A 27,850-nucleotide genomic window follows, 5' to 3' on the forward strand; every position below is an offset into this window, starting at 1 on the left:
CCTAATCAAATAAGCATTACGATTTTTACATACCCTGAAAAGTGATGAAGTTTTCTACTTCTACGTTTTTTCTACTTCTACTACTATGGAAACATTTCTTCAATTTAATATCATAATGTTTCTTGCATGCTTACTGACATACTGTGAATAAGCTTACAAAATCATGCTCAGTTTTATCTAAAACAGATGAATGTGACTATGGAATGTTTTATTGCGTTAATTGTTGTATGTTTTGAGGCAGTTTGTGTTTAAAAAAAATGTTTTGCTTCTATACTAAGCCTAGCTTATAGGGTTAACAAAAGCAAACATGAGATAAAAACACTTTATTTTGTTTGTGCAAGTATTTAGACTCACTTCTCAATGCAAGATTAATGCTGTACCAGGTGCGCTAACAAGCAAGTTTACTACGCTAGAAAGTCCGTTCATATGGAGCTGGTAATATGATGCAAATCAAAATGTATGTTAAAAAGTGCTCATAACATGGTAGCGTGCAAGGGAATAACCCTTTATTGACTAATTATTTTCCCTGTAATCATAGTTTGTGTGAAGAGGTGTTAATTTAGACCGAACTGGAAACTGCAGTCAGTTGTATATAGTTTTGAAGAACGCTTGTGTATTTTTGATGATGTTGAGCTGATCCACGTCAGTCATGAATATGAATGTAATGGCATTTAACACCATCTATATTCACCATGAATAATAACATCTGGTTCTTAATGAGTGAGTTATAAGCAATCTGATCTACACATCTGTGTTTCATGTTTCATTTCGGCCCGCGATGGCACGTGAAATCGAGCGCTGATGAAACATCACCTGACATTTAGATGCTTTAAAACCACAGTGAAATGAACCATTGGTGATTTGGAATTCTTTTGGATTTGTTAGGTGTTATGCTGCTCGCTTGCAGTGCAATTGGTGTAACAGCCAATATAGCGAGTTGTAAATGAGATATTTATCTGCAGTAGAGACAGCTATGTTGATGTTAAGGGGCGCATTTGTGAGTCCAGGACTCGGTGAACTCACGCTGAACTGCAGGGTTCAAACTGTATAAACTTACAGTGACAGCTTCAGTGATGTTAATGGCTGGGAGCACGCTAGTATTGTCACGATGCTCGCTTTCTGTGCTTAATTGGAAATGTGTTTTTATGCTGCTCAGAGGGTCGATGTGAAGGTACTGTTTAAACCGCTGTCTTGACTTACTAATGTTTAATTAGAGCTATCAAAAGATTAAAAATTGTAATCGGGTTAATTACAAGATATGGTGATTCATTAATCAAATCAATTACAAATAATCACATATGACAATATGTGCGGCTGAACTCTCATAAATAAAGACAAGGACATTAGTCTGCTTTATTGAGGGAATCATTAAACAGACAATGCAAACACGGTCTTAATTTCTAAATTATTTAAATTGTGCCCATCACTGACCTGCAGTGGGTAGATTTGGTATATTTAATTATATTTAAGTGATAGTTTATGCATGCTACCATTCAAATGTTTGGGGTTGGTTAAGTTTTTTTTATGTTTTTGAAAGAAGTCTCATATTACTCACTAAGGCTCCATTTATTTGATCAAAAATGCAGTAAAACATTATACTTGTGAAATGTTATTACAAATTAAAATAGCTGTTTTCTTTTCTTTGTAATTTTTCTTTGTGACGCAAAGCTGAATTTTCTGCATCATCATTCCAGTCTGCAGTGTCACGTGATCCTTCAGAAATAATTTATTTTGTTATATTCTAAATGTTTTTTATTTAGTTTTTATTTAGTGTTATTATGTATTAAAGATGAAACATTCCAAAATTAATGCCATTAATCATGCCCCTCCCCCCACCGACCCAGTTGTAAATTATTGAGATGGAATAGAATGCATGTTTCTAAAAATACGATTGTTTTAAACTTGACGCAATTAATTTAGTGCTTTGAAGAATTTAATACTTTTATTCGGACAGGATGCATTAACATGTTAAACTTGCATCCCTAATTTATATGTAAATTACGTTATGTGCATGTATGAGAGATATCAAGGGAATAAATTTGACTATTAAAAATGTTGTCTTTTTTTTTTTTTTTTTTTTTTGCATTCTTTGTAAATACACCCAATTTTACCAGTTCACCTAGTACTTATCTATTTATTGTAGAAAACTGTGGAGCTTCACTCTCTGTTTGTGTTGCTCAGTCATAATGAATGGTAATTTAGTCTCTCCTGAACATGGTAACTCCACCACTAGCACGAACGTATGCCAATTACACAGCTAGAACATATAGCGGCCAACATAAAAATTACCACTCTGTAATTTGGGACCACTTTGACTCTAAAGCCGAGGAAAGCCTGTCATTTATCTCACACTTTTGTCTCCCCAACTCTGGAGAGCTGATGAATGAAGAACAATCACCATTTCTCAACACTGGGCTCCACTCAGCGTCTGTGCGCTCAGTCAGTGTTTTTGTCTTGAATATAATCAATTACCCTTAGCTGTGTAAATATAGGAGAACGTGATATACTGCTCAAGTGCTTTGACAGTCATTCTGTCTTCATCTATATTGGCTCTCTCTCTCTCTCTCTCTCTTTTTCCCACAGACAGATTGGTGTATCGTAGCCAATGACTCAATGACTGCTGTGGAGCTGCTGTATCTGGCTCAGTAGTGTGGAGTCGTCACACCCTGAAGAAAGGAGAAAATGGACATGATGAAGGACTTGAGGATGCTGGGTCGGCCTCTCAGAGGGTCAGTGAAGTCTTGTCGTTCTGTAGTGATGCCACGCTGACATTCAGTCTTATTTACAGGTCTGAAACCAGACGGGCCTCTCGATGTGTGTGCTTTACCCGTGAGGGAAAGCGATGGCAGATTTAGCTGCAGGCAGCAATTATGCAGCCAAGCCCCAATGGCACATGCCAGTTGTACGTTGGAGCAGATTTGTCTGGTCATATGACTCCATTTGGTTACATAATATAAATTAGTTCAAGGAATATAAGTAGATTTTCCAGTATTTATATCTGTATAGCATTTGGCATCATTCATGAGACAATCAAGATTTTGTTGGTGTTCCTGTAGCTCAATTGGTAGAGCATTGCAAGGTTGGGGGTTCGATTCCCCAGGAACACATAAGTAAAAATGGATAGCCTAAATGTACTGTAAGTCGCTTTGGAAAGTAGTGTCTGCTAAATGCATAAATTAAAATGTTAGTTTAATTTAAGATAGTAACTGACATTATTGTTGGCATCTTTGGGACTCTGCTCAGTAATCAATTAGTTAATTTTGTGAGGTTTGGTCTGTAGATGAACCTGATTTATCTAAATAATACTGCAGTTTTTTAGTCCGATTATCAAACCACAAAGGCTGTGATTTCCCCCATATTATTTACAGTAGCTGCATTAAGATTGGACAAATATTGTAGGAGAAGTAGCAGAAAACAGTTTGCACATTTGTCTAAAATGTGTACAGGGATAGAAAGAGTGCGTATGTGCTTATATGACCACTATATGACCAAATATAAACTACTGTGCAAAAGTTTTAGTCCATTAATATTTTCATCAAAAAAAAGAAAGTGTGTCAGTAGAAAATATCAGTTTATTTGCAGTTAGTTATCTTGGAGACATAGATCTTCTGGAGTTAAAGGAATCAAAAGGACTGTTTGGAAATGTAAACAGATGTTTCCTAAAGACACTACACCAAAATTATTAATGTCCAAAGCCTTTTGCACAGTGGTGTATGTGGACACCTGAACATTGAACACTACACCTGCATGAGCTTGTTGAGCTTTTCAATATAAAAGCATCTGCATTAACAGGTTCCACTCTTCTTGAAAGAGTTTCCACTAGATCACGGCTGGGGAGAGTTTCTCAATTCAGGTCAGGCGTGATGTTGAGCTCACAGCCAGTGCTCAGATTCATTGTGAAGCATGTGGGTTTCAGTCTGGTTTTATGCAGTCAAGCTATTCTAACCTACACTCAACAAGCCATTTCTTTATGCTCCTCGATTTGTGCACCAGTGCGTTATCCTGCGTTTCAGTTTCTTCAAAAAAAAATCCTTTGCCTGCTGAGGTTTCATGGCTGTTCATTTGATTTTAAGCAGCTGTTTTTAATCATTGTAACTGAGAAAGCAAAACTTGTTAATTAGTAAACTTGTATTCTGCTCATCCATTATCTGAGATAAGTCTGGTCTCTGTTGGCCATTGCTCTGGCCTTGTTCTTGTAACTGAGTTAAGTCTTGGCGGGAGGGGAGGTTTTTAAAGGTGCTAAATGGCCATACCACAGGGACGCCTGTGACCCTTTGACTCTCCGGCATGTCTGCGGTGGCTCGAATCGATTCGGCGGTGACAGTGAGATAACCCATGCCATCTGAATTTGGATTCCCTAGAGATCCTCCTCCTCAAAGGCACACTGATCTTGAACCCTGGAAGTGAGATGATTCGTGAGAAGTGTAAATGTAGATCAGCTTCAGATCAGCTCGGAGTCAGAAATGTTCGGTGGATGGAATTCAGCCTCATTTTCAGTATTTGTAAAGCGAATCAGTGCAAATTTAATGTGGTTTTGCTGATTGTCAAAACGAGGGGTTATGACTGACGCCCCATCTCATTATCAATGTAATATCATTCTGTTGCCGGGAGACAAATCTGTGTGTGTTTTGCAAGCAAACACCCAGGCAGATGTTCTGCTGAATATGTCCAGTTCAGAGTCTCATTTTTCATATGTTTTATCCCAACGCATCATTTAGAGAACATCTGGACTCTTCTGATCAACATGTGAGATTCTGTTTGTGATTTAGACACATTCTGTATGTATTCTAATTGATAAACACCTAAAATCATCTTCCATCTATCCATAAATTATGTACTTTTGTACATTTTAATTGTTTGTAATTTAACTTTTTATTTATTTATTTTGTATTATTTTTTGTAATTAATTTTGTATGTACCTTTTAGATTTTTAATGGATTATTTATTTATTTGCTTTTTTGCTGCTGATGTCACAATCAACACACATAATGGTAGTGCTAAAATATATTGTAATTATTTTCATTTTTTATTTTTTAAACGAGAAATATCAACCTGATCTCACGGCAATTCGTACATTTTTCACAAGGTGGCTTATTCGTACGAATTCGTACGACCACACTCGTACAAATTCATACGATTGTTGCCAAATCGTACATATTTTACGATTTGCACAATTCGTATGAATTTGTACGAATGACCTACACCTAACCCCGCCCCTAAACCTAACTAGGGTCATATAAAATCGTACAAGTGAGGTCGTACAAATTTGTACGAATAAGCCACCTCGTAAAATAAGTATAAATTGGTCGTGAGATAGGGTTGGAAATATAATTGCAATTTAAAAGAACTGTGTTCCATTTGATTATACTACTACTACTACTACTACTACTACTACTACTACTACTACTAATAATAATAATAATAATAATAATAATTGATTGATACGATCAAAGCTGTATTTTCAGCATCATTCCTCCAGTCTTCAGTGTCACATGATCTTCAGAAATCATGAAAATATGATGATTTACTGCTCAAGAAACATTTCTGATTATTATCAATGTTGAAAACAGGTGTTCTACTTCATTTTTTTTTTTTTTTTTGTGAAAATTTTGATATATTATATTGTCCCTGATTCTTAGATGAATAGAAAGTTCAAAAGAACAGCATTTTCCTGAACTAGAAATATTTTGTTACATTATAACTAACTTGTTGCTGATGATCAATTTAATGCATCATTTTTAAATAAAAGTAAAACAAAAAACACACCAGAGTATACTGGAGCTGTCAAGTGTAAGCAACACAGTAAGTTGTTAAAGACTCTATAAACTGGCCCGTATCAGTCTTGTGTTGTGTTTTTATGTGTTTGGGCTGTAAGAGGCCATTCTGGACGAGACTCGAGGTGGCAGGAGGATGCTATCGCTTCGGTCAGTCGGGCAGATGGCGTTTGGCAGCTCTGTTTGTGGCTGTATGCCCTCATTGACGAGCAGCAGGTGCTTCAGAGCGTCCAGAGGTGCCAGCTGTGCAGGAGAGCGAGGATGGGATCAGGCACTGTCAAGGCACAGCGGTCATTAGGAATTGGACAAACAAAGATAAATGCAGTCGGATTGGATCCTAATGAAATCCCGTCGCGCTCTCATTGTGATGGCCTGTGCATATGCATTTCCATCTCTGCCTCTTCTAGCAGCATCTCTCCATTTCATATCCTCTCTTTTACCTCCGCCATTGGCAACAGACTCCATTTACATTGGCTTATTGCGAACTTCCACCTAAGGTCCCGCTCTATTGCTCTCTCTCTCACCCGGTTTTAAAATTCATCTATGCAGTTGTGAGGAAAGTTTGGGATCAAGCCGACAGGGCAGCCTCAGTTACTGAGCAAGGAGGATAATTCAATGAATTAGCCGTTAGTGTCTGGGAAAGCAAGATAGCCTCTGTGTGTCTTCAAGGCTTCTAGACAGAGACCACAGTCATTCTTTTCATGCATGAAGACTGTACCTAATGACTGTAGTTTGGGTCGTTGAGTGTTATAATTATAGCTTTGGTGATTAAAAACCGAGCACGTGCTCACAGAGTTTCTCTAGTCTCGCCTCAGTGCGAAACGGACCTCATAAAGCCTTCAGAAAATTGCATATTGCAATAATATTGCACAACAAAAATGATGCATGCTAGGAATGGGTTTTTCACATTGTTGGGCTTATGATGGATGCTTTATCATTGGTTACAGTGACCGCTTGTTTTTTTGTTTTTTAGTGAGGAAGAAAGATTGCTTTTCTCCCAGCACATTCATGTTCAGCACCATCTTTATTGAGCAGATAAAAAAATCGAGAGAATTGCAACAACAGACAAATATTTTAAATATTTTCATCTACTGTGAGTTTTTCTTTCCTCTCTCACTATGTTTTTTAAGATGTGAAGTGTGTGTTGTGGAATTGAATGTGAAAGTAATGACAAAATAGTAAAGTTGTACTACTACTACTACTAATAATAATAATAATAATAATAATAATAAATTCAAATTGAAAGAAATACAAAATTTGGGAGATTTTGTTTGTCAGGTAATTGTTGATAAAGTAATTGCTTGAGGATTTAAAAAAAAAAAAATAGAATCTGTATTAGATTTTGTACAAAGAGGGGTGTCATTTATTTATTTATTTACCATGTTATTCTCAGTATTTCCCATACCAAAATTATATACATATTTTGGCCTATTTTAAGAGTGATATTGGCATATACAGTGTGTTACCTAAGACAATATATTATTATTTTGACATACATACATTCACTGGGTATATGACCATATAATTGTAAAACATTTACTGTATAACATCCCCATATTAAAGTGTGTGTGTGTGTGTGTGTGTGTGTGTGCGTGTGTGTGTGTGTGTAAAAACCATTTCAGCAATACATATTTTCTTTATATGCAACTTTTTTTTAACAATATGTTAAAAATATTTTTATATTTATGTTTGTTTATGAATGTTTACGTTTTATGTCTATCCTTTAAATGTTATAAATAATATCAAAATGTGTTGATGGTTTTAAGATGGAGACTGTACATGTGCATGACATATATATCCAAAAAAGTTTTACAAATACATGCATGTATGTACAGAATAGATGTGCATGTTAATATATTAAATAGTTCCAGTCTCTACTAGGTTTCTTATAAGTTTTTACTTCATATGACTATATATCTTAAATATGGAAGTGTAAAATGTGTCCATATTTTACATTTGTGTGTGGGTTTGCATGTACAGCACTGCCTTTATCGACTAGATTAAACATGGAGAGAATTGAAACAATGGCAGTCGATGCTTTGATCTGTCACAAACATGGCTGCAGATTCATTATAGACATTTGTCGGTTCAGTTCAGTTTCTCTTTATTGTTCTCTGACCTTTATGTGTGTAATGAGACTGAAATGCGTGGGTGTGCATATTAAGCCTCCCCCTTATCAGAGGCTGTTTTATATCCCTCCATCCAATTTCATGTTTCATGTTTCTTAATGCATGTTATTGGCTTGCGTCTCTCTCCCGAACTCAATTGGGTGCATGCATTGGATAATATTCGCATCCATGTGTCCTCCCGAGTGCCATCAAAGATCATTGCATCTAGGGGAATAATGGAGGCTCACTCTATTCTGGCTGTGAGGGAGTTTTTAAGAGTCTACCAAACCAGTGGGAACAATTACCAAATCTCAACATGCAGCGTTAATAGTGTTGGGCTTTACGTAATGTGATGTTTCCTCCTGAGTTTGGTTAGAAAGTGTCCACAGGCATGACGCCGTCTGCAAGACTTTCAAATACTGTCTTCTGTCCCAGTTTAACATGCATATATCTATCTATCTATCTATTAGGCATGCATTTATTTATTTCAAGTTCACAATGGATCTTGACAGCCAGTGAATGCATTTTCATTGTAAGAGAAAGGTAATGAGTTTTGAGCAATTTGTTTGGAAGTTTCATTTGAAATCCACCTGGACAGCAGCTCAATTCCAGCAGGCTTGACACATCTGTTTACAAATGTCTTTCATCTCCATCAGAGAAGTCATTTGAGTATGTATTTTCAATCTAACAGATTATAAGTGCTATTGCGTCTGTAGTATCACATGCTCAGAAAGCACAGGGTCTGTGTGGCTGGTGGGGCTCAACCCCTTAATGAAGAACTTGTGTTACACATATTGCATTTGAATAAGAACACCTTACCCATATGTTTAGAAAAAAAGTCTAATCTTACGCTGTAGTAGACAAGACTAAAGAGAGAGCGGGAGAGAGAGAGAGAGAGAGATGGATTGAGAAAGGAATAAACAGAAGCGGTTGCTCTCAGCTCCCAGACGCCTCAGCCATCTGCTCCTCGATGGTCCTGCTGGTGGATCCTCCTCAACCTGCATGCACACTCGCCGGCTTCTGATTGGCCGGTGATGCAGGATGACGCCGTGATGTCATGGAATCTTGTGACGAGAGTGGCTGAGCCTCGCCATGACAACAGCCCTGAAAATCACTATTGACTGGATTGAGTAGGAGGACTCCTCACTGTAGAGCGCTCCCGTCTGACAGGCAGCTCACTTTAAACACTCGTTTGATTGTGATTTGAGTTTTTGTACTGTCTGACACACATACCACATAGTCACTTTACCCACTCACCTACTGTAATACACTTTCTGAATGAAAGAGCTTTGCTCTCGACTTGCCCACATTTATACATCACTTTCAAACATTTGGATTTTATAACAGAAAAGCAAACTTGATAACCGGTTATGCGAACTTACAGTCAAACACTGTGGGGAAAATTCTCTAAGTGTGTGTGTGTGTGTGTGTGTGTGTTTTTTAAGCAACCTCCCCATAATCATTCAGGTGTGGTGAGAGCCGAATGCACACAGCTGCAATCCTACAAGCAGAGTTTCAGATCCTCCTCCTAATTTGAGCACTAACGCTGACTGTGTGCTATTCCACTCCTTTCCCTCTGTGACATTATTTCCATTGCACAAGTGTGTACACGTAGCTTTTGTGAATCCAATGAGCTGCTGAGTCAGAGAAAATTGTTAAAAGACATTGGAAAATGTGCATGTAGGTGTTAAGTACATTTGGCATGATGCATGCTCTGTTTTAAGTGCTGTTGTAGCTCAGAACTGTCTGAAGTTTATTGGCTCTCAGAGAGTGTGTGAGGGTAGCCAGGGGACATCCACTGCATTATCCAGCAACACTGAACTTAATGCAGAAAGCAGCTGGGGCTGATTCAGTTCTCTGGTCTCCATCCACTTCCTCTCCGAACTTTCTCTTTCTTTATCTCTTCTGCCAGTGTGTCTCATGTATTTCTGAGGGCATCCTTTCCTCTCCTCCCTGCCATGGCTAGGTGGTGTGTGCATGTGTATCTGTGTTAGACAGAGAGAGAGAGTGAGCGTGTAAGTGTTGAAGCTGGAGGGCCCATCTGTTTAAACACAGCAGAGAGCTAGTGAGAATATCTCCCACAATCCCCTCTGCCTGGACGGGGAAGAGGATGTACAGACAGATGCTCTCATCCACAAAGCCCCACAGTCCTAAAGCCCGAGGTTCTCCGGCTGCTTCGAACAGCTCATATTTCTTATGCTGAAAGCTCTGATATTCAGGATCCATGTAGTTCTTTGAAGCTAACTATGATCAGCAGAAGTCTCTGGACGCTGAGGTCCTGCAGCTGCCTCAAAAAAATAAAAAAAATACAAATAAATTCACACTACGTTCTTGCCTGGGGTCGGGTCACAAAGGCATATTTTCCTTTGCAGTGCACCTGCCTTGAAAAGTCATTGAATATGTGAAGTCAAACACAAACTGTAAAAGTCCAATAAGCAGAACATGTTTTATGGACCTTTTTATGGTCAATATGTAATAATGTTGATGGGGGAGAATATTTGGGGGAGAATATATTCTTACAACTTCATTGACAAGTTTTGTCTTTTTTAAAGATATATGTAGCTTACAGTGCCATATCGGTTATCGTCTGATTTTAATTTAGGATAATTAGATGTTTAGATATATATATATATATATATATATATATATATATATATATATATATATATATATATATATATATATCATAACTTTGTAATGTTGAAAGGTTTTTTTTTGTTTGTTTTTTTTTTTATGAAAGATGCACATATCGGTACCGATATTTTTAGGTAAAATATATAAAAGATTTGTGTGTTCACTTGCAAACCAGTTTGTATTGCCCAAAATAACAGCATTGACTTGCAAAAGTTTAGCATTTTCTCGATAAGCTTAGTATTCCTAATTCCTAATAGTGGAGAACTTTAATATCATCAATTTGTTAGATGCAATGTGAAAATGTTGCCATAATGTGAAAATAATCAGATTATTGCATTAACCAGAAGTTTACATTATATTTAATTAAATATAAAGACTAATCTGTTGACTGTATGAAATAATTTGAAAGGGGGTTTTAGACTGCAGGTTATTTAATTGTAAGTTTCCAGTATTTTGTCAGAAGGAGCAAGTGTGTCAATCATGACACTGTAAAACATAAACAAGTGTTTAGTTTCTGGTCGCCCATTCTTCTCTATTCTTCTCTATAAACTCTGTGATACATAATCCTGATTCGCTCTGCCTGAGGACATCCAAAAACCCCAAACCACTCGCACAGCCACAAGCTAACCCATGACTATCGATGTTCTCATTAGCTGCTTAACAGCCCTTCAATCCTGCTACCATTCACAGAACACACCATGAACACCAGACACCATCTTCATTCTCAGCTTCCCTGGTTTCATGCACAGATCTGAATTTACACCTTGCTCCCAGCTGGACTCTACACCGGGGCTCTGATAACATCCCACATCAACGGATGGATGCGGTTCATGACTCCGCCGTCTCTGACATGGTTAAAGCTGGACTCAAAGTCCTGACACACCGAGGCTCCAACTGGGCTGAATTTAGGGCATTTCATCTACCGCTGAGGGTTTAGTTCTGATGTCCCGCTGAGGGATGAGAACTTATCTACAGCTAAGTGTTGAGAACCACTCTCCTGCTGCGGGTTCAAAGCTCATCTGCTGCTGAGTGTTTGAGGATAATGATTCAACCCACATCAGCTGTGTTGAACAGCCTCTTTCCATGGATTTCCAATTTGGTATCCCATGATTTGGAGGACCTTGTGTTAATTTTTTTTTTGTGGCTGTTTTGTGAAAAGGCATTAGTTACCCAGTAGCAAAAACCGTGGTCTGTCTGGGGCTTAAGGATTCCCCATTGCACTCACATCAAATACTGTTACACGTGGAAATTTCATTTGGGAAAATCTTAGTAAGGATGTTTGTAAAATGCACTTCACATTGCAAAGAAACAAAATGTCAATAGCTATATTTTTGTCACATATTTTAATGCAGTTTTTGAGGTACTGCATAAAAAAAAATAACTGGATGGAGATGGCAAGCATGCATGAAATTCTGGACAAAAACTTATTCGTCAACTGCTGCGGATATTTATTTATTCTGTAAGAAAACATGCAAGAACTAAGACTGAAACATTTTATCAAGTGGATGCACAAACATACAAAACAAAGGTTGTTTTCCTTTGTTTTGTGGTGTTGGCACAGTGGATAAAACACATGCCTTTGGTGTGAGAGACCCGGGTTTGAATCCACTGTGAGACTCCAATGTGTCCCTGAGCAAGACACTTAACCCCTAGTTGCTCCAGAGGCGTGTGACCTCTGACATATATATATATATATATATATATATATATATATATATATATATATATATATATATATATATATCTCAATTGTAAGTTGCTTTGGATAAAAGGGTCAGTTAAATGTAAATGTTTTCCACCTTTTTTTTGAAAGGTTACTTTATGAATAGGAAGTTTGAAATACAAGTAAACCGCATTTATTCAAAATATAAATGTTTTGTAACATTCTAAATGCAATAATTTATTATTATTAGTAGTAGTATATTTATTGACTGTTGAATAGATTTAATACTCTTAAGTTGCAGATAAAAATGATCTGCTCACCCCAGTAAGCAGATCAGTAAGATAACATATGCATAAAGCGCAACAACACATTTACTTTATAAATTCCTGGATGTTCCACAAAAAGCTTTACATTAAAAGATCACGTTATTGGATAACTGAACTAACTGGCTATCCAATCTAGTCACATCTTTAATGTGATTTTAGTGATTCTGAAATGCCTGTGTAAAAGTCTGTAATCAAAATAATTGAAAATAATCACCTACCAGAACACTCTCACACACACACTTCACTTGTATTACTAAACACCAGGCATTCAAACAAGAGAACATGACAGCACTGTATGTAGGAAAAACAAGCAACTTTTAGTTTTTATCATTTTATTACTGATATTTTGCACTAGTTTCCCAGGAAGTAAAATTGTTATTCTCACATTTGATAGAACCTGTGGTTTATTTCCAAATGTTTTATGTGATATTATGTGATACTTGTTTATTAGTGCCAAATGATTTAGTGTCATTGAAACATGCCTTTTCTTTAAAGCTGCTTTGAAATTAAATTGTGAAAAGCTAGAGTTCTGCATTGGGAAAAGCACTATACAAATACTATACAAACGTGTAAACTGAATTGAACTGTAAGCTAAATGCTCCACATGTCAAATGGGACAAGGAAGCATATAACATGTTTATTAAATTATTTTGATAAGAGTTCTATTTGTGGAAATACAACACTTTATGACTTAATGATTTTAAAGAGCTGCCACCAAAAAGAGGTGATGTAAATTATATGTTCTCTGTGAGACGTGTAATCTGCACCCACAGCGCTTGGCGGCAGTCGACAGAACTGAAAAATAATAAAAATAAACCTTTCCAGCAATAATAATATTTTGCATTGTCTTTTCAAATGCAAAACTCTTTAGGTTGAACTGTTTCATCCTTAATTGCTTTTTAGAATTGATATATAATCAGTTTATTAAAACAAGCATACTCTCCGTCATCTCTGTTATTATTCTGAATGATGCTTTAAAGCAGATTAATTGATTTAATATGTCAGATAGTACATTTTACATTACATTTACTCATTTAGCTGACGCTTTTATCCAAAAGCATCTAGGGGTTAAGTGTCTTGCTCAGGGACACATTGGTGTCTCATAGTGGATTCGAACCCAGGTCTTCCACACCACAGACGTGTGTCTTATCCACTGCGCTAACACCACCCATAGTAGCATTTAACATCATGATTTTCTGAAACTTCCTCTGAGTGTATTTGCTTATACAAGAAATTAAATTAAATCCACTATATATTTTACAGATTTATTTATGTATTATTGTTATTTATTAAATTGAATTAAAAAGATAACACCATTCCTTTGAATGGCAGTGCATATATTTATATATTGTGATTTTGACTGTCAGATTTAAGACATTTAATGCTGTTTAACATGCAAAAATATCTAAAGATTGCAAGTAGTAATGCTACACCATGCCAACTGTTCTGTATATATCTCATCATACTCCTCAGTCTGAAAACAATTTGTTCGTAGGCCTACTTGTTTGTAAATGAGGTCAGCATATGAAGAAGTCTGCTAGCATGTGCTTTGCCTAAAGCAGCCTCAGGCCTGTAAACTACCAGCTGTCAAACGTTTGAGACATCTAAAAAAAATAAATCAATATGAGTGAATCAATGAAGAGAATGAAAAAGTTTTTAAAAGCGTCCATACACTGATAAAGAATCGTGTTCTCCCTAGTGAAGATATAATAAATTACTGACCTTTTTAGGAAGTGTAGCATGAGGAAGAACATGAAGGAAAATATTGATCTTTTGCAGTTGCAGCATATGTCAAGTAGTGAATCGGTGACTAAAAATGCAGAGAGAATGAGTGGATTGGAGGAGCTGGACGGCCGGGGTTTATCAGATGGAATAATGCTCAGGTCTGTTAACCAGCAGTACGGCAACATCTGCCTCTTTATCTCGCACTCAAAGTCTTGTGTTTGCAAAAGAAGTTTCCCATCCAGTCACATTCTTGTTATGTGCAGACTTGGGCTATTTCTGAACGGAGGTGATGTTGAGGTGTTGACTGTGGTTTGATAACACTTACAGGAGATGAACCGCGTTTCCTCTTCACTTCAGTTCTTGAGATTTCGAGGTTTCTCCAGATTCATTGAGTGGCTGGAGGATTTGTCTAGGCATAAGAGCACATAAGAGTGTCGGCAGCTTTTTTTAGCATTTGATTTATATTGAAGCAAACTCCATGCAATCCAATACTAAGTGGTTGTATCTACTTCAACATTTATTGCCATTTCTTTGTAATTGTTTACGTTTACAAGAAAGCTCTTTTATATATTTGTGTATGCAGCTCTGAAAAAAAATTGAGACCTTTTGAAAAGTTCAGTTTCTCTGGATTTACCAGGTATGGCTTTGAGTAAAATGAGTAAATATGTCGGAAAACAGGTTTTTTTTTTTTTTTTTTTTTTTTTTTTGACCAATTGTCATTTCATTCTTTAAATTATAACCAGTTTTATTTTAAAATTGGGAAGAAATATAATCAGAAATGGCATTTTACTCAAACACATAACTATAAATTATGCAACCATAGAATATTTATGTATTTATTAATTTGTGTGTGTGTGTGTGTGTGTGTTTGTGTGTGTGTGTGTGTGTGTGTCGTTGGTTTTACTAGTACTATCACAAGTAATCTTAATCTTAATTTCATGCTTCCTGCTAATGAAAAAGTAAAATACTAATAATACTGAAATAGTTATGCACTTATAATAGTAATGATAGTGAATGATGTACAAAAATATTGTTTTTCATTTGTATAATGACTATGACAGCGCTAAACTGAATTTATGTACAATATGTTTTTTGTTTTTTTATGCACCTTTTGTGGATCCTTTTCGAAATAATATTTCCATCCTCACACAAAGTACTTTATTAAATTAATTTCCAGCTCAATGTGAATGAAAGAGTAATCTGAAACCGCTCTTATCCAGGATGCATGATGAATCCGCTAGTGCCGTTGTTTGCAAACCGCAGTTTTATCTACAATAAATTTCTTGTTCAATTAGCTAAAGCAAAACAACTCCATCACTTTCCAGACATATCTCAATGGGGTTTGAGTTCAGTTTTAATTGCGCAGTGACTCCAGGTTTTAAGGTGCATCTATATCGACAGTATTTACTGATGTACTGAGCTGTCTCTCTGCCGCTGTGTTGATCCAACTTTAAGAGGAAAAGCATCGGCGTGATGTATAACCTGCCAAGGGCGAGCACATCCCTGCCAATTTATCTTTAAGCAAACACCTCGGCTGAGTTTGACACCGCTACCGGCTCTATTGACCACGGATCTGAGACTGAAAAAAGAGAAAATGAAAACAAGACTGATGCTTTAGAATGGCTTTTTGAAGAGACTGGTGATAATTGTGTGTTTTTCTTTTGTTCTGCCACCACGGCTGCTTCAAAGGGAGTAAACATCATCAGCACTGCCCCAGATGGATTGGGGGAAAAGAGCTATTGAGTTAAAGAGAGCGGCGGGCTGTGTTTTAAGGAGCTGGGGAATGATCCTGCTTAGTCTCCATTAGATGACTGTCATCAGACAGAGAGAAAGAGGCTGAAAGAAAGAGCAGAAGAGAGTGAAAGTGGTCATTACAGCGAGTCTATTAGGAGGTAATGATGACTTCACTCACCACCGTGGCTTCTCTGTATGTGACGGAGTTGATCATGGAGAGACATCGCAGTGTTTTTACCCAACACCTTTCTGTCTTCCCTACGATCCGTCAGCGTGGCTTGATGAATTCAGTCCAATAACGGGTTATGAGGCTGTTGTTTTAGACTTGGCCTGACAGCAGCAGATCATCAAAGTAAAGGCAGGTTTGTTTTTATAGTGCTTGGCAGACTATATAGGGCTCATTTATGGGAAAAGAGTCCCTGCGGTTCAGTTGAGTTGGCCAGATAAAGTCACGCTTTCATTGTAAATTGAAGCCATTATCTGAACCAATGGATGCTCAATTCAGATTGACTTCAGCCTGCATAATTGCATCATTGTGTTACATGAGAAAAGACATTCCAAAAAAAGTAACTTTAGAAAAAAATATGTTTGATTGAACATGAATTTATCAGTCTCGTTCATTCGATTCATTCAGAAATGAAGCAAGTCTTTATGAATGATCACTGAATCAGTGGATCGCTCTTCTTTTCTTCTTTCTTTCTCAAAACTGTGCATTCATTCTGTAGAGAAACACCTCTTTGAGTCATTCTGAGACGTACAACAGTTCTGCTTTGACTTGTCTCTAGCTGTTTTCATTGTCAAAACTGAGCAAAAAACCGAAACTAATGGCAATAATGTGTCAGTAACACAATACTCACTTGTTGTTTATTTCACCATTGAATAAAATCAATATCACATTTGCAATCATGCAGAAAATGGAATTATTTAATTAACTAATGCATTTAATACATGAATAAATGCATACATAATTGTAACATTACCATTAATCACTCTATAGTTTTTATTTTATTTTATTTTAACAGATTTTTTTTTCTTTTTATTACAATTATTCATTTAATAATTTAGCCACTGGGTTTTGTTCACAATGCCAAGGAAGAGACTATGCATAAACCCTTCACAGCCTTAATTTATTTGCATGTTATTGAATATGGCATCTCCCTCATTAAGGTAAGATCCAACACAAGAAGCTGACAGAATTAGTGCAACTTGGAGACATTTATGTCTGTACACGGTGTATCTGTAACACGAAAAATCTACTGTTTTTACTGACTACAGTGCTGTGAGTATGTGAACATTTCCTGCTAATTAACAGATTGGGGTAATTCAGCTATACTCATTACTAGCAGGTGCATAAAATCAAACATAATGTCATGAAATCAACATGTTTTTTGTAGAATGGCAAACATAATTTTGTGGAACCTGTTCTGTTTCACTGTGATAATGCCCCATTGTGCACAAAGCAGGCTCCATGAAGAAATGGTTTAAAGAGTCCAGCATGGACAAAGCCCACTGAACTCCTCTGAGATGAATTGGAACGCTGACTGTGAGTCATTGTGCCTAAATGAGAGTAAATCTGTGCCGCAACTTGAACAATGTTCCAACATCAAGTAGAAATCCTTTCCAGGAGAGCAGAAGCTGTTATGGCTGAAAGGCACGACTGAAACCCTATTGAGGCCCATGGTAATGAAATTATAAATGTTTAAGAAGCACATACAGGTGCCCACACACTCTTGGTCATGAAGTGCAGCTCGCTTTTGGAACCTACAAATGTTCTCTATGCACAGCATTGGCAACATTTGAATGTGATAGAAAAAAGTTTATATATATATATTCCTGAGCACACCAGACCTGATTACTCAAATATGATTGAAGACGTTTTACAAGGATTACATTGAACAATCTCAACAATTCATCACGACACATTGAATAATAGTTAACATACCAAATGAGCATGAAATGGGAAATTCATTGGAAGGGGACTGAAGGCTCCTCCCTCCTGAGATCAGAGGCTCGTCAAACATTCTGCATACCTTGATCTATTAATTACTTAAAATCATATCCATCTTCTTGGAAGAGGGTTTGAAATTAAGATTGAGGAGGACATTAGATTAATTGTAGAGAGCAGGTGGGAAAGTAGCACCCTTGGAGAGAGACAGTGGGAGAGAGAGAGAGAGAGAGATGGGGTGATATTTGTTAGCTCTTAAACTGCTGAAATGAGGGAGGTTTCAGCCTAGCAGATAACTGAAGATCCTCAGTCCTTCTGCGTGCCACTCCCCGAAGAACTGTAGCTGGGACGGGATCCAGTCCTGGCCATCTGTTCCCTCTGCACTGTGCCAAAGAGCCAACAAAACCTAACCCACTTCATCTTTCTGGATGGGAAATGTACGAGCGTGTGCAAATGAGTATATGTGCATAGCTGCTTCTTTATTTGCTTGCTTTCGTGCGTGTTGTGTAAGGAGACCTGCCCGTCTTTCTTTATTTTATTGCAGTGTTTTGGGATAAGATATGCATTTTTGCATGTGTGTGTGTGTGTGTGTGTGTGTGTGTGTTAAGGCTGGGAGCGGATGTCTGCTAACCAGAACAGTCAGGCTAGAGAGATACCTTCTGGCTGTCTTTCCATGTCGGCAGGCACATCAAAAACTACACCACCAATGAACAGCAGATGAGGAAGGGAAGGAAAGGGAAGGGAAGGGAAGGGAAGGGAAGGGAAGGGAAGGGAAGGGAAGGGAAGGGAAGGGAAGGAAGGAAGGAAGGAAGGAATAGACAGAGACATGGCATAAACAGGGAAAGGACTGGGGATGAGGCAAGGAGGAGACAAAGGAAAGGAAATAAAGTGAAAGGAAATGGGCCGGACAGAACAGGACAAGAAAACTGACCAAATGGAAGGCAAAAGAATAGGAATGCAGAGAACGGGAAAGGAAAGGAAAGGAAAGGAAAGGAAATGTCCAGGACAGGAACAGAACAGAAATGAACAGAACAGGAATAAGACAAAAAAAGAAATTAAAGAAGTGACAAGAACAGGACAAATTAAACTAAATGTGCAGGACAGGACAATGAAGAAAGGGACAGGAACAGAGAGGAATAGACAACGGGAAGGAACAGGAGAGTCAATGAAGACATGATAAAAGAAAATAATAGAAAAGGAACTGGACACAATATTAAAGGAAAGGGACTGGAAATAGATACTAGAAACAGACGGGCATGGAAAGGCAAGTATAACAAAAAGACAAAGAAATTGACAGACAGGAAAAATCTCGAACCCTATGTTTGAGGACAGCATGTGGGAAGTGTTGCGTTCAGTGGGACCGACAACTATGAAATGAAACATGAATAGAGAGGAGCAAAGATTGATGACAAGCACAAAAACCTGAAACCATAGACTCAGAGAAGGGAATGGATAAGTGACCGATGTGTTCTGAGAACAAAGAGAGAGATCAGAGCAAGAGAAGGAGCGATGTTTCCTGGAGCGAGAGGGACCATGATTCAGCAGCTCCTGACAGTCAGAAGTCCTCCACACGTATCTCTCTCCATCTCAGATTGATTTCTTCTCTTTGATGCTCACAGGCCCGTGGCCTAGTCAGATCCTAATTAAGATTCACCAGCAGGGAACAGGAGAAAACGAGAAGGAGAAATACAGACGGGGCGGAGTAGAGAATACCGTGGGAGGTAATCTCACCAGATCTCTACAGCGAGGGCGCTCGTGAACAAAGACAAGAAACAAAGATCAATACAGGGGCAAACAGACAACAAATGCAGCTCGCTGCTGTTTCTGACCCGGGTGAGGCCGTCGTTTTAGGAAAATCGCCTGTCATTTCCAATAGAGCGCTGTGATTTTCATCTCTGCATCCAGAGGGAAGTGGCACTGCAGATTTCTCTCCGAGCCATCAGACGCAGATGAAAGAGCGAGGAGGAGAACAGAGTCGGGCTCTGAGAGCGACGAGCAGAAGGGTGAGGGGAGATGAATCGTGGCATGGAAATCACTCCTGCAATTTGGCTGGTCAGAAAGGAAATGATAAACAGAAGGGCACACATTCTCTCGCTGGCGGGAGGATATATTCATTCTGCTTTAACAGAATTGATGTGTTAGGGGGAAAGGCGTCGTCTGTGTTTAAGAAAAACCCTTTTGTGCAAGCTCTCTACACAAACACACACTAATGTACAACCAAACTGCTAGGTGCCACTTTATTTTCATAGTCAATAATAGATGTTCTACTAACTATAGATAACTGCGACTGCATTACAGCTTGTAGCCATTAGGGTATTAGTAACATATGCTCAGTACATATAATCTGGATTAGAGAATCGCATTTGAAAAAAAAGAAATACAAGTAGTTGTAACTGAATTATATCACGTTTTAAAAATGCTCTTAATCAGATTAGTTACTTTTCTTCCCACGTTTTCTATACACAAGGCTTTTGAAAGACTAGAATGGATCTAAGGGCTCGTATAATTATTAACATCACGTAAATATGGGGTGAAATATGGATCACGGGCAGAATGCAAGAGAAACTTCTGTGTGTGAACATCAGGAGTGAAACTGAAGAAGCTCTGAAACACAGTGTGAATAGCTGCTTGTAATATATAGCAGTTCAAGCTTAGTCAGGCTAGTGAGCAATACTGCTAGCTAATAGTAGCTAACTAGCCTACATTGGAACTACATGCATGAAGGGGAAATGTGTTAATACTATGCCCCATATAATTATCAAATATTATAAATAAATAAAAAATAATTTGAAGCGACACAACTGTTTTCAACATTGATAATTATGTTATTTTATTGTATTTATTTATTTTTTTTGAGCAGCAAATCATCAATTTAGAATGTTTTCTGAAGGTTCACATGACACTGGAGGCTGGAGTAATGATGCTGAAAATGATGATCTGAACAGCAGCGCATGGTTTTGTGGGTTGTGTTAATGAACATCACTTTGTAGGGGACAGCGTTCGTGGGGTGCCATTACACTTGACTGCATTCAGCCAGCCTGGGGAAAGCTCATCATCGCCGTCCCCACAGGACACATACATGTGTAAATCATTATGTAAACAAAGCCACCTTGCATGCATGCGTGCACACACACACACACACACACACACACACACACACACACACACACACACACACACACACACACACAGTCATGTATTTGTATCATAGCAGTGACGTCCCCTGCACATCTGCTGTTTGCAGAGGTGAAGTGTGTCATAGCTGTTCCATAGTGTCATTATAGGAAAGTGCAAATGTATTAACTGACCGTGTCCAGAATACTAACATACATACTACACAGTACATACTGCATACTTACTAGGGCCATTCCACCAAATGGGTGCTATTATAAAACGTATAACTGGTAGTATATGTAAAACACAAATGCAAAAAATCACAGAAGTAATGGATGTTCAAATTGTGTGGATTGCTATGTAGGATACAGTATTAAATATAGTGTGCTTGTCATACTTCAATACTTATTCATATAGTAAATGTGCATACTTTGCACTAGTTGTTTCCAAACAGGTTTCCCAGTTCCACTCATCTGCCATCAGTCATAAAGCTAAAACTGCTGAATATTCGAGCAAACACGCACAAACTCGCTTTTTTATTTGATTTCATTCATCCAGATCACTGACTCCTCTGTATTTCTAGACAGTCACATCAATGCCTGAATTCATTTCACACTCCGTTGGTAGAAATATGCTCAGTAACCTGAGACTAATACACAGAGGTCATCAGGAAAAAAAAAAATTGCATTGTAGTCCCAGAATTCAATTAATTTGTCCTGCTGTGTTCCCTCCTACATCGAGGTGTGTACACCCTGAGGAATTTAAACCGCGAGATTAATGTGTAAAAGTCTCCCGGCGGCTCCGAGGCACATACCAATCCCTCAAATGACAGAGAGCTTTGTGTGTGCATGTGTGTATATATATATATATACCTTTGCACCGTTGCACGTGTCAGCGTGAGTTTTAATTAGCTTTCGGTAATAATTCATTTCACAGGTTCAGCACACAACTCCTCGCTCGCCCCACTGGAATATTCTTCCTCCTCTTAGTACCTCCCAAAGACACAGCCCGAATTTTAAACACCCTCATCTCTTTTTCAGTGCAGTCGACTCTCAACTTCTAACGGATGAAATCCCGACACTCAAAAGCATCTCCTCGGGGCATCTTCTCACTTCTGCAGCATGATGTGGCACAAAACAAATCAAGCTGTGTGGCAAATCAAATAGCAATCAGCCGCAGTACGACTTCCGCTGAGTTTCACAAAGTCCTGGACATTTTAGAGGACGCCCCGCCAGGTCTGAACAAGTAACCTAATGATGACATCATTGCATTGTTATTAATCTTCTTTGGTGATGAACTTTTAGTTTTTCAGATTTTCAAGTAAAAGAATATAACTATACATTATCCACAATATGCAAATTTATGTTTGTATAAAGAGTATGACTGTTCGAATCAAAACAGGGTTATTACGATTAACTAAAACTATAGAACATGTTACAGTATAAACTAAACATTAACTGAAAAAAAAAATCATTAAGTTTATTTTATTTTAATTTTTTTATAGCAAATGTATTTTAACAATGTCTTACAATATAAATATTACATCTTAAATCTGTATTTTTAAACAAATAAAAAATGACAAAAAACAACAAAAGTGCTAGAATTTTAATCATAATCAAAATATCAGCAAACACTATTATAGAATATCAGTGATGAAGTTTAGTTTTTCACTCTAAATTGACTTTAGGCTTAGTAAATTGATTAAAATTATTATATATGGTAACATTTTAGTCAGTCGACAAAAAGGATTTTTGCCAAAAGACTGACTGACCGAACCAATGAACAAATAAAATGAATAAATAAGTGTGCAGGAAGAGAGTACATGAGTGGTGAGGGAAAACAGGCTCACTGACAGAAAACACCTGCAAACCACAGTCAGACCAGAAAACCACATACGATTCAAAACTCAACTATGATTCAGTTACATAATAGGTTTAGAGGAAATGATTCCAGACAGGGCTTTAGAGATCGCTTCCCAGAAGCTATTGATCCGAGGGCAGGACCACGCCGTTTGTAAAAATGTACCCGAGGAGCACTGAGAAGAAAACTGGCCGTTTGGAGACACAACCTTTTCATCTGAAAAAGTTATCGTGCTGTAGAGTACAATGTGTGAATTTATAATGGATAATCCATGCGGATTCAAACGGATTATTATGATGCAGAGAAAGTATCACATGCAACCTCCCCGTATTTATAAGACTGCAAGTTTTTAAAGCGATACATCCAGAAATTAACTTCTTAGAAGATTTTTTTTTTGTATCTTATTAACTTTTAGTATATAGTCTAAACATTCAATATAATGCAATCGTAATATCTCCTTTTCTGTTCCACAAGGGGCCGTCCACACAAAACACATCTTTATATTTAAAAACGTGAAATATTTAGTTCATATTTTGAGGAGATATTTGGTGCTAAATAATATGTGCAATAATTATGATTCATGAATGATCATTTAAAATACAAAAATGACTTATATGGCAATATTTTTTTTTTTTTTTTTTTTTTTTTTTTGCAGTGCATTTGAGGCATTCTTAAGCCAAAAACTATATTTATATATAATGCCATAACTTAACCACTAGAAACCCGTATGACTGTTTAATAAATACAGCTTATGAATTTAGCTGTACTTTAAGCTCAAAAGAGTTTTATAGCTCCCCCCCCCCAAAAAAAAAAACAAACAAACAAATAATACAAATAAATTAATAAATAAATAAATCACAAGGCAATCAACTGCATTCTGCAAAACTCACTCATTCAACTTCCTATAGGGAGAGACAGATTGCAGAAAGACCAAAAAACTAAAAAAATTTACAACTTGCATCTGGTAATGACGCTTTTAAGGATTTTGCAAGTTATCTAACTTTAATTATACTTTAACTGTCTAATATGCACATGATAAACGTAAGTTATAACACATTTCATAAAATAGCCGTATTTCATAGGTGTCAACTAATGCATTAAAATGTAAAAAAAAAAAAAAAAAAAAAAAAAAAAACAACAACACTTGAGTAGCATTGTAACATAGTAGCATTGTAATAGACAAACACATCCTGTGTGAACAGGCCCTTACAGGTCTGTCTAACTTTTATATATACTTATATATATTTTAGATGTCCACCTGCTTGCATCCATCTGATGTAATGCTCTCCGCACTATTATTTAGTCTTTGTTTTCAATGTTGTAGTTTTTTTTTTCAGCCAGTAGTTTAGTGCTTGCCCCACAGTGTCTGCTTCTCCACACCGTGTTAGCGTGGTACCCTCCTCATGTTTATATCAAACATTCAATTAAAGGCCTGAACAGACGTTACAGACGCTCACACACAACACACAACCAGCACGGGGGGAAATAAACTGGCCACAGAGACAGAGGCTAATCGACCGCAAGCAAGAATGCCAATAATTCCTCAGCAAAGGGAAATTAGGCAAGTTTTCCACTTTTATTCGATAAGTATTGAACCGAGGCAGAAACGAGGTGCTCGTGAAGTAGTCACTGACAGATTGAAACACAGATTTATGCTTATTGCCAATAGTGAGGAGACACACAGAAGGCCATGGGTTTGATGTGTGGCAGTTTAAAGCCATTCCCATGATTATACTCCAGAAATGACATGTCTTCTAGCCACATTGATTGATTTATTTTCCGTATGTTTTTCTTTATGAGGATTCCATCCCACTTCCTTTGGCATTTAATGAAAATAAATGGCAATTACATGCAGGTTATCATGCTGATCACATTTGAGGCTTGATAATGTGGTCAAATGTTTTCATTAGTGTGACTAGATTTAAAGTGAAGTGTGTTGTTTATGAAGCACAAGCATCCAACACAGTTGCAAGAGTAAACACAGGTTTCCTGACCACTCCCCCTCATCTGCTATTGGTTGATCAAACAGATGGCCCCGCCCCCAACACATGCCATTGGTTGAGTGAAATCTGAACTGGTTTCATATTGCTACAGAGCAGGATTATTACAGGTACTTTAATTTAAACCATAAAACAATTTTTGTAACTTGAAATAAAATAAGCTTTACCTAAAATACAATTTCACACTGTATATATTTACATTTAGCAAATAACTAAAACTAACATTTAATTCCTTAGCAGCATTTCTCATTTTGATTGAGTTATCTTGGTGTACTAAAATAACTTAAACTGAAGTAAAATATAATTAAACTATTTTGACAAAAAAAAAAAAGACAGAAACACATAACATGTTTACTAAAACTTTAACCAAAATGAAAACAAAAAATGCTAAAATATAAATAAAATGCCACTGGGATTGCAGAAAATATCTAAAAAATGTCACACTTCGCTTATGAAATAGTTAATGCAACACAGTACAAACTACACGAAGCGTATCTTACAACAATGACAGAGCCTATAATTACTATAATAATAACCTGATAGAAGAATAGCATGTTAAGTGATTAAATGGCTCAGCAGCTGTGGTTGGAGATGGTCTTCATTAACTTTTACTCTGCTCGAGCGCGTGTCTCATGCATAAAGCCGGAGGAAATCTCGGACCGGTCAGTTCTCGCTGCTCAGAAGCAGAATCTCTCCATTTCAACACAAAATCCATTTCAGACCAGTCCTGTCATGAGCCGCCTCCCTCCACGGATCCTTCCAAAAGGAGTCATTCAGATTAATGAAGCTCGGCGGTTAATTTAAATAATGGCTGTACGGGAAGAGAATGCGCCTGAGGACAGAACCCTGGCGAAGCTGTGAACTCGATGACAAGACAAGAGCTGCTCTTATCACACTGTGATGCTCGGCTGAGCTCTTCCATTCTCTCCAGCCCACTCTCTCATCTCTCACCTCCATTTTCTCTGCAGCTCGTCGCTCTCTCATTTTCTCGTCCCCTTTTACTGCAGCCTTTTCCACTCTCTGCCTTATTGACTCGTGCTGTGTAACATGGGAGTAAAGGAAGTCATGCCAGACGTTCTGTATCGACTCTAGTTAAGTGAGCATAGGAACATTATTGCTGTTCTGTTATGCATATTCAGCAGTTTTAGGCAATTACATCTGCAGGAACTGATCTGTTTAAACTAACAAAGGGTTCAGAAAACTTGATCTGAGAGAGCTTCAGGTCATGGGGACACGGGAGATTTCTGTGAGCTGAGTATGATATATACTGAAAAATATTGTGTAAATGTATATATATAGTTGTAGGTTAAGTGTCAGGGATGCATGATATATCAGTTATGTTGGATGTCGTTTTGTATCTTCGTTATAGACTTATATTAGATATTTATTTATGCATGCTTATTGATTATAATTTTTTTAACATTTAGGTTACTTTTGATTCCTTTAAAAACACACACAAAAAAAAAAAGTCCCAAATGAATATAACTTTTTTTTTCATTATAGCATTTACAATGCTATATTATTATTATTATTATTATTATTATTATTATTATTATTATTATTATTATTATTATTATTATTATTATGTTTTAGGCAAAATGTTGTAATGTTTTCCAATAATAATAATAATAATAATAATAATAATAATAATAATAATAATGCATTATAAATAAGTTCATTGCATATTTTATATTAATCATAAATACATCAATAATATTTTATAGAATAACATTAATAATAAAAAATAAAATAATAATCTAATGTAAAATAATAAACCAATTTTCAAATAAATAAATTAATAATTATAGTATTAGTAGTAATATTTATAATAACTACATTTCTTACACTTTTATTGTAAAATATAGCAATATTAATAATAATAATAATAATCAAATATTATTAAAATTAACAAATAAGATACAAAGAAAAATAATAATAATTTAAATAATGGATTAATGAATGAATAATCAATCAATTAATTAATTAATTCAAAGTAAAAAAAAAAAAAAAAAAAAAAAATTGGAGAAGCCCAATATAAGATCTGAAATATGGAGCAACAAGAATTAATGTTAGAAAAACACAGCAATAGAAGCTTGACACATAACTGAATCACAGGAAGAAAATCTAATACATCAACATTTGATCTCTGCAAAATAATATGAAAACCTGTCTCTGTTTTTATTTATTTTATTTTATTATTATTATTTTTGTATTTTTTATATCTGTGGTCTATAATGTAGTTCAAGCAGCCGTCCTGCTGGCTGAGATATCAACATGCCATTCAGTTTTCTCTTATGTATGTGTTATAAAATAAAGCAGTCCCTCTGGTGAAAAAATAAAAGCACTGGGAGATGTAAATAACGGGTTCATTTCTCATCAGAACTGGGGAACGCCAGCCCCCCGATGGAACGACTCCATCCACGTGGAGCTCATTCACTTGATCCTGGTGAACCGAGCTGCATCACGCCGAGACGTGAAGAAATGTGAAGAGACTATTCTTCTGAGAACAGACAATCACAGAAGTTAATCTAGCAATGAAATGTGAATTTGCAGAGTTCTGGTCCATTTTAACCGCATTCCTAAAAGACGTTACGGCGAAGTGTGGATTACATCCTTCTGAGAAATCGGATGGATTTGATTCAGTGTTGATACGCCGGGTAAAGCCTCTCTGGATAAGAGCCCTTCTGTGATCTCACAAGACGTCCGCTTGTGACAATAACACACAACAACACAACAACACACTGCTACCTGTGTGTCAGCGCTGACAGCCTCCTGCAGCAGAGACAGCCTGTTTCTCCAAGGTCAGTCATCTCCGCTCAAACAAATGCAATATGGTCCCTGCTTCTCAGAGGTGTGATCTATTAAAACCGTGCAGTATCCTGCTGCTGGAGCTCTGCGTGGCCAGGGACTGAAGGAAACGACAAGCACCTGAAGTAACCGTCACTAGATGAGAGACGAATCATGTTT

General features: G+C 37.0%; 1 protein-coding gene across 3 annotated transcripts in view; it reads left to right on the forward strand.

The window, feature by feature from the left end:
- LOC127977796 (leucine-rich repeat and fibronectin type III domain-containing protein 1-like protein) overlaps positions 1 to 27,850 on the forward strand; it is a 148,622-nt gene that overhangs the window by 88,087 nt on the left and 32,685 nt on the right. For all 3 annotated transcript variants that reach the window (XM_052582930.1, XM_052582931.1, XM_052582932.1), the window contains exon 2: positions 2,584 to 2,729. In XM_052582930.1, coding sequence (XP_052438890.1) covers positions 2,683 to 2,729 — 47 coding nt within the window. In that variant the 5' untranslated portion in view covers positions 2,584 to 2,682. The remainder of the gene's footprint in view (positions 1 to 2,583; positions 2,730 to 27,850) is intronic.

This window comes from Carassius gibelio, chromosome B18 (assembly GCF_023724105.1).
Source record: "Carassius gibelio isolate Cgi1373 ecotype wild population from Czech Republic chromosome B18, carGib1.2-hapl.c, whole genome shotgun sequence".
NCBI classification, from domain to species: Eukaryota; Metazoa; Chordata; class Actinopteri; order Cypriniformes; family Cyprinidae; genus Carassius; species Carassius gibelio.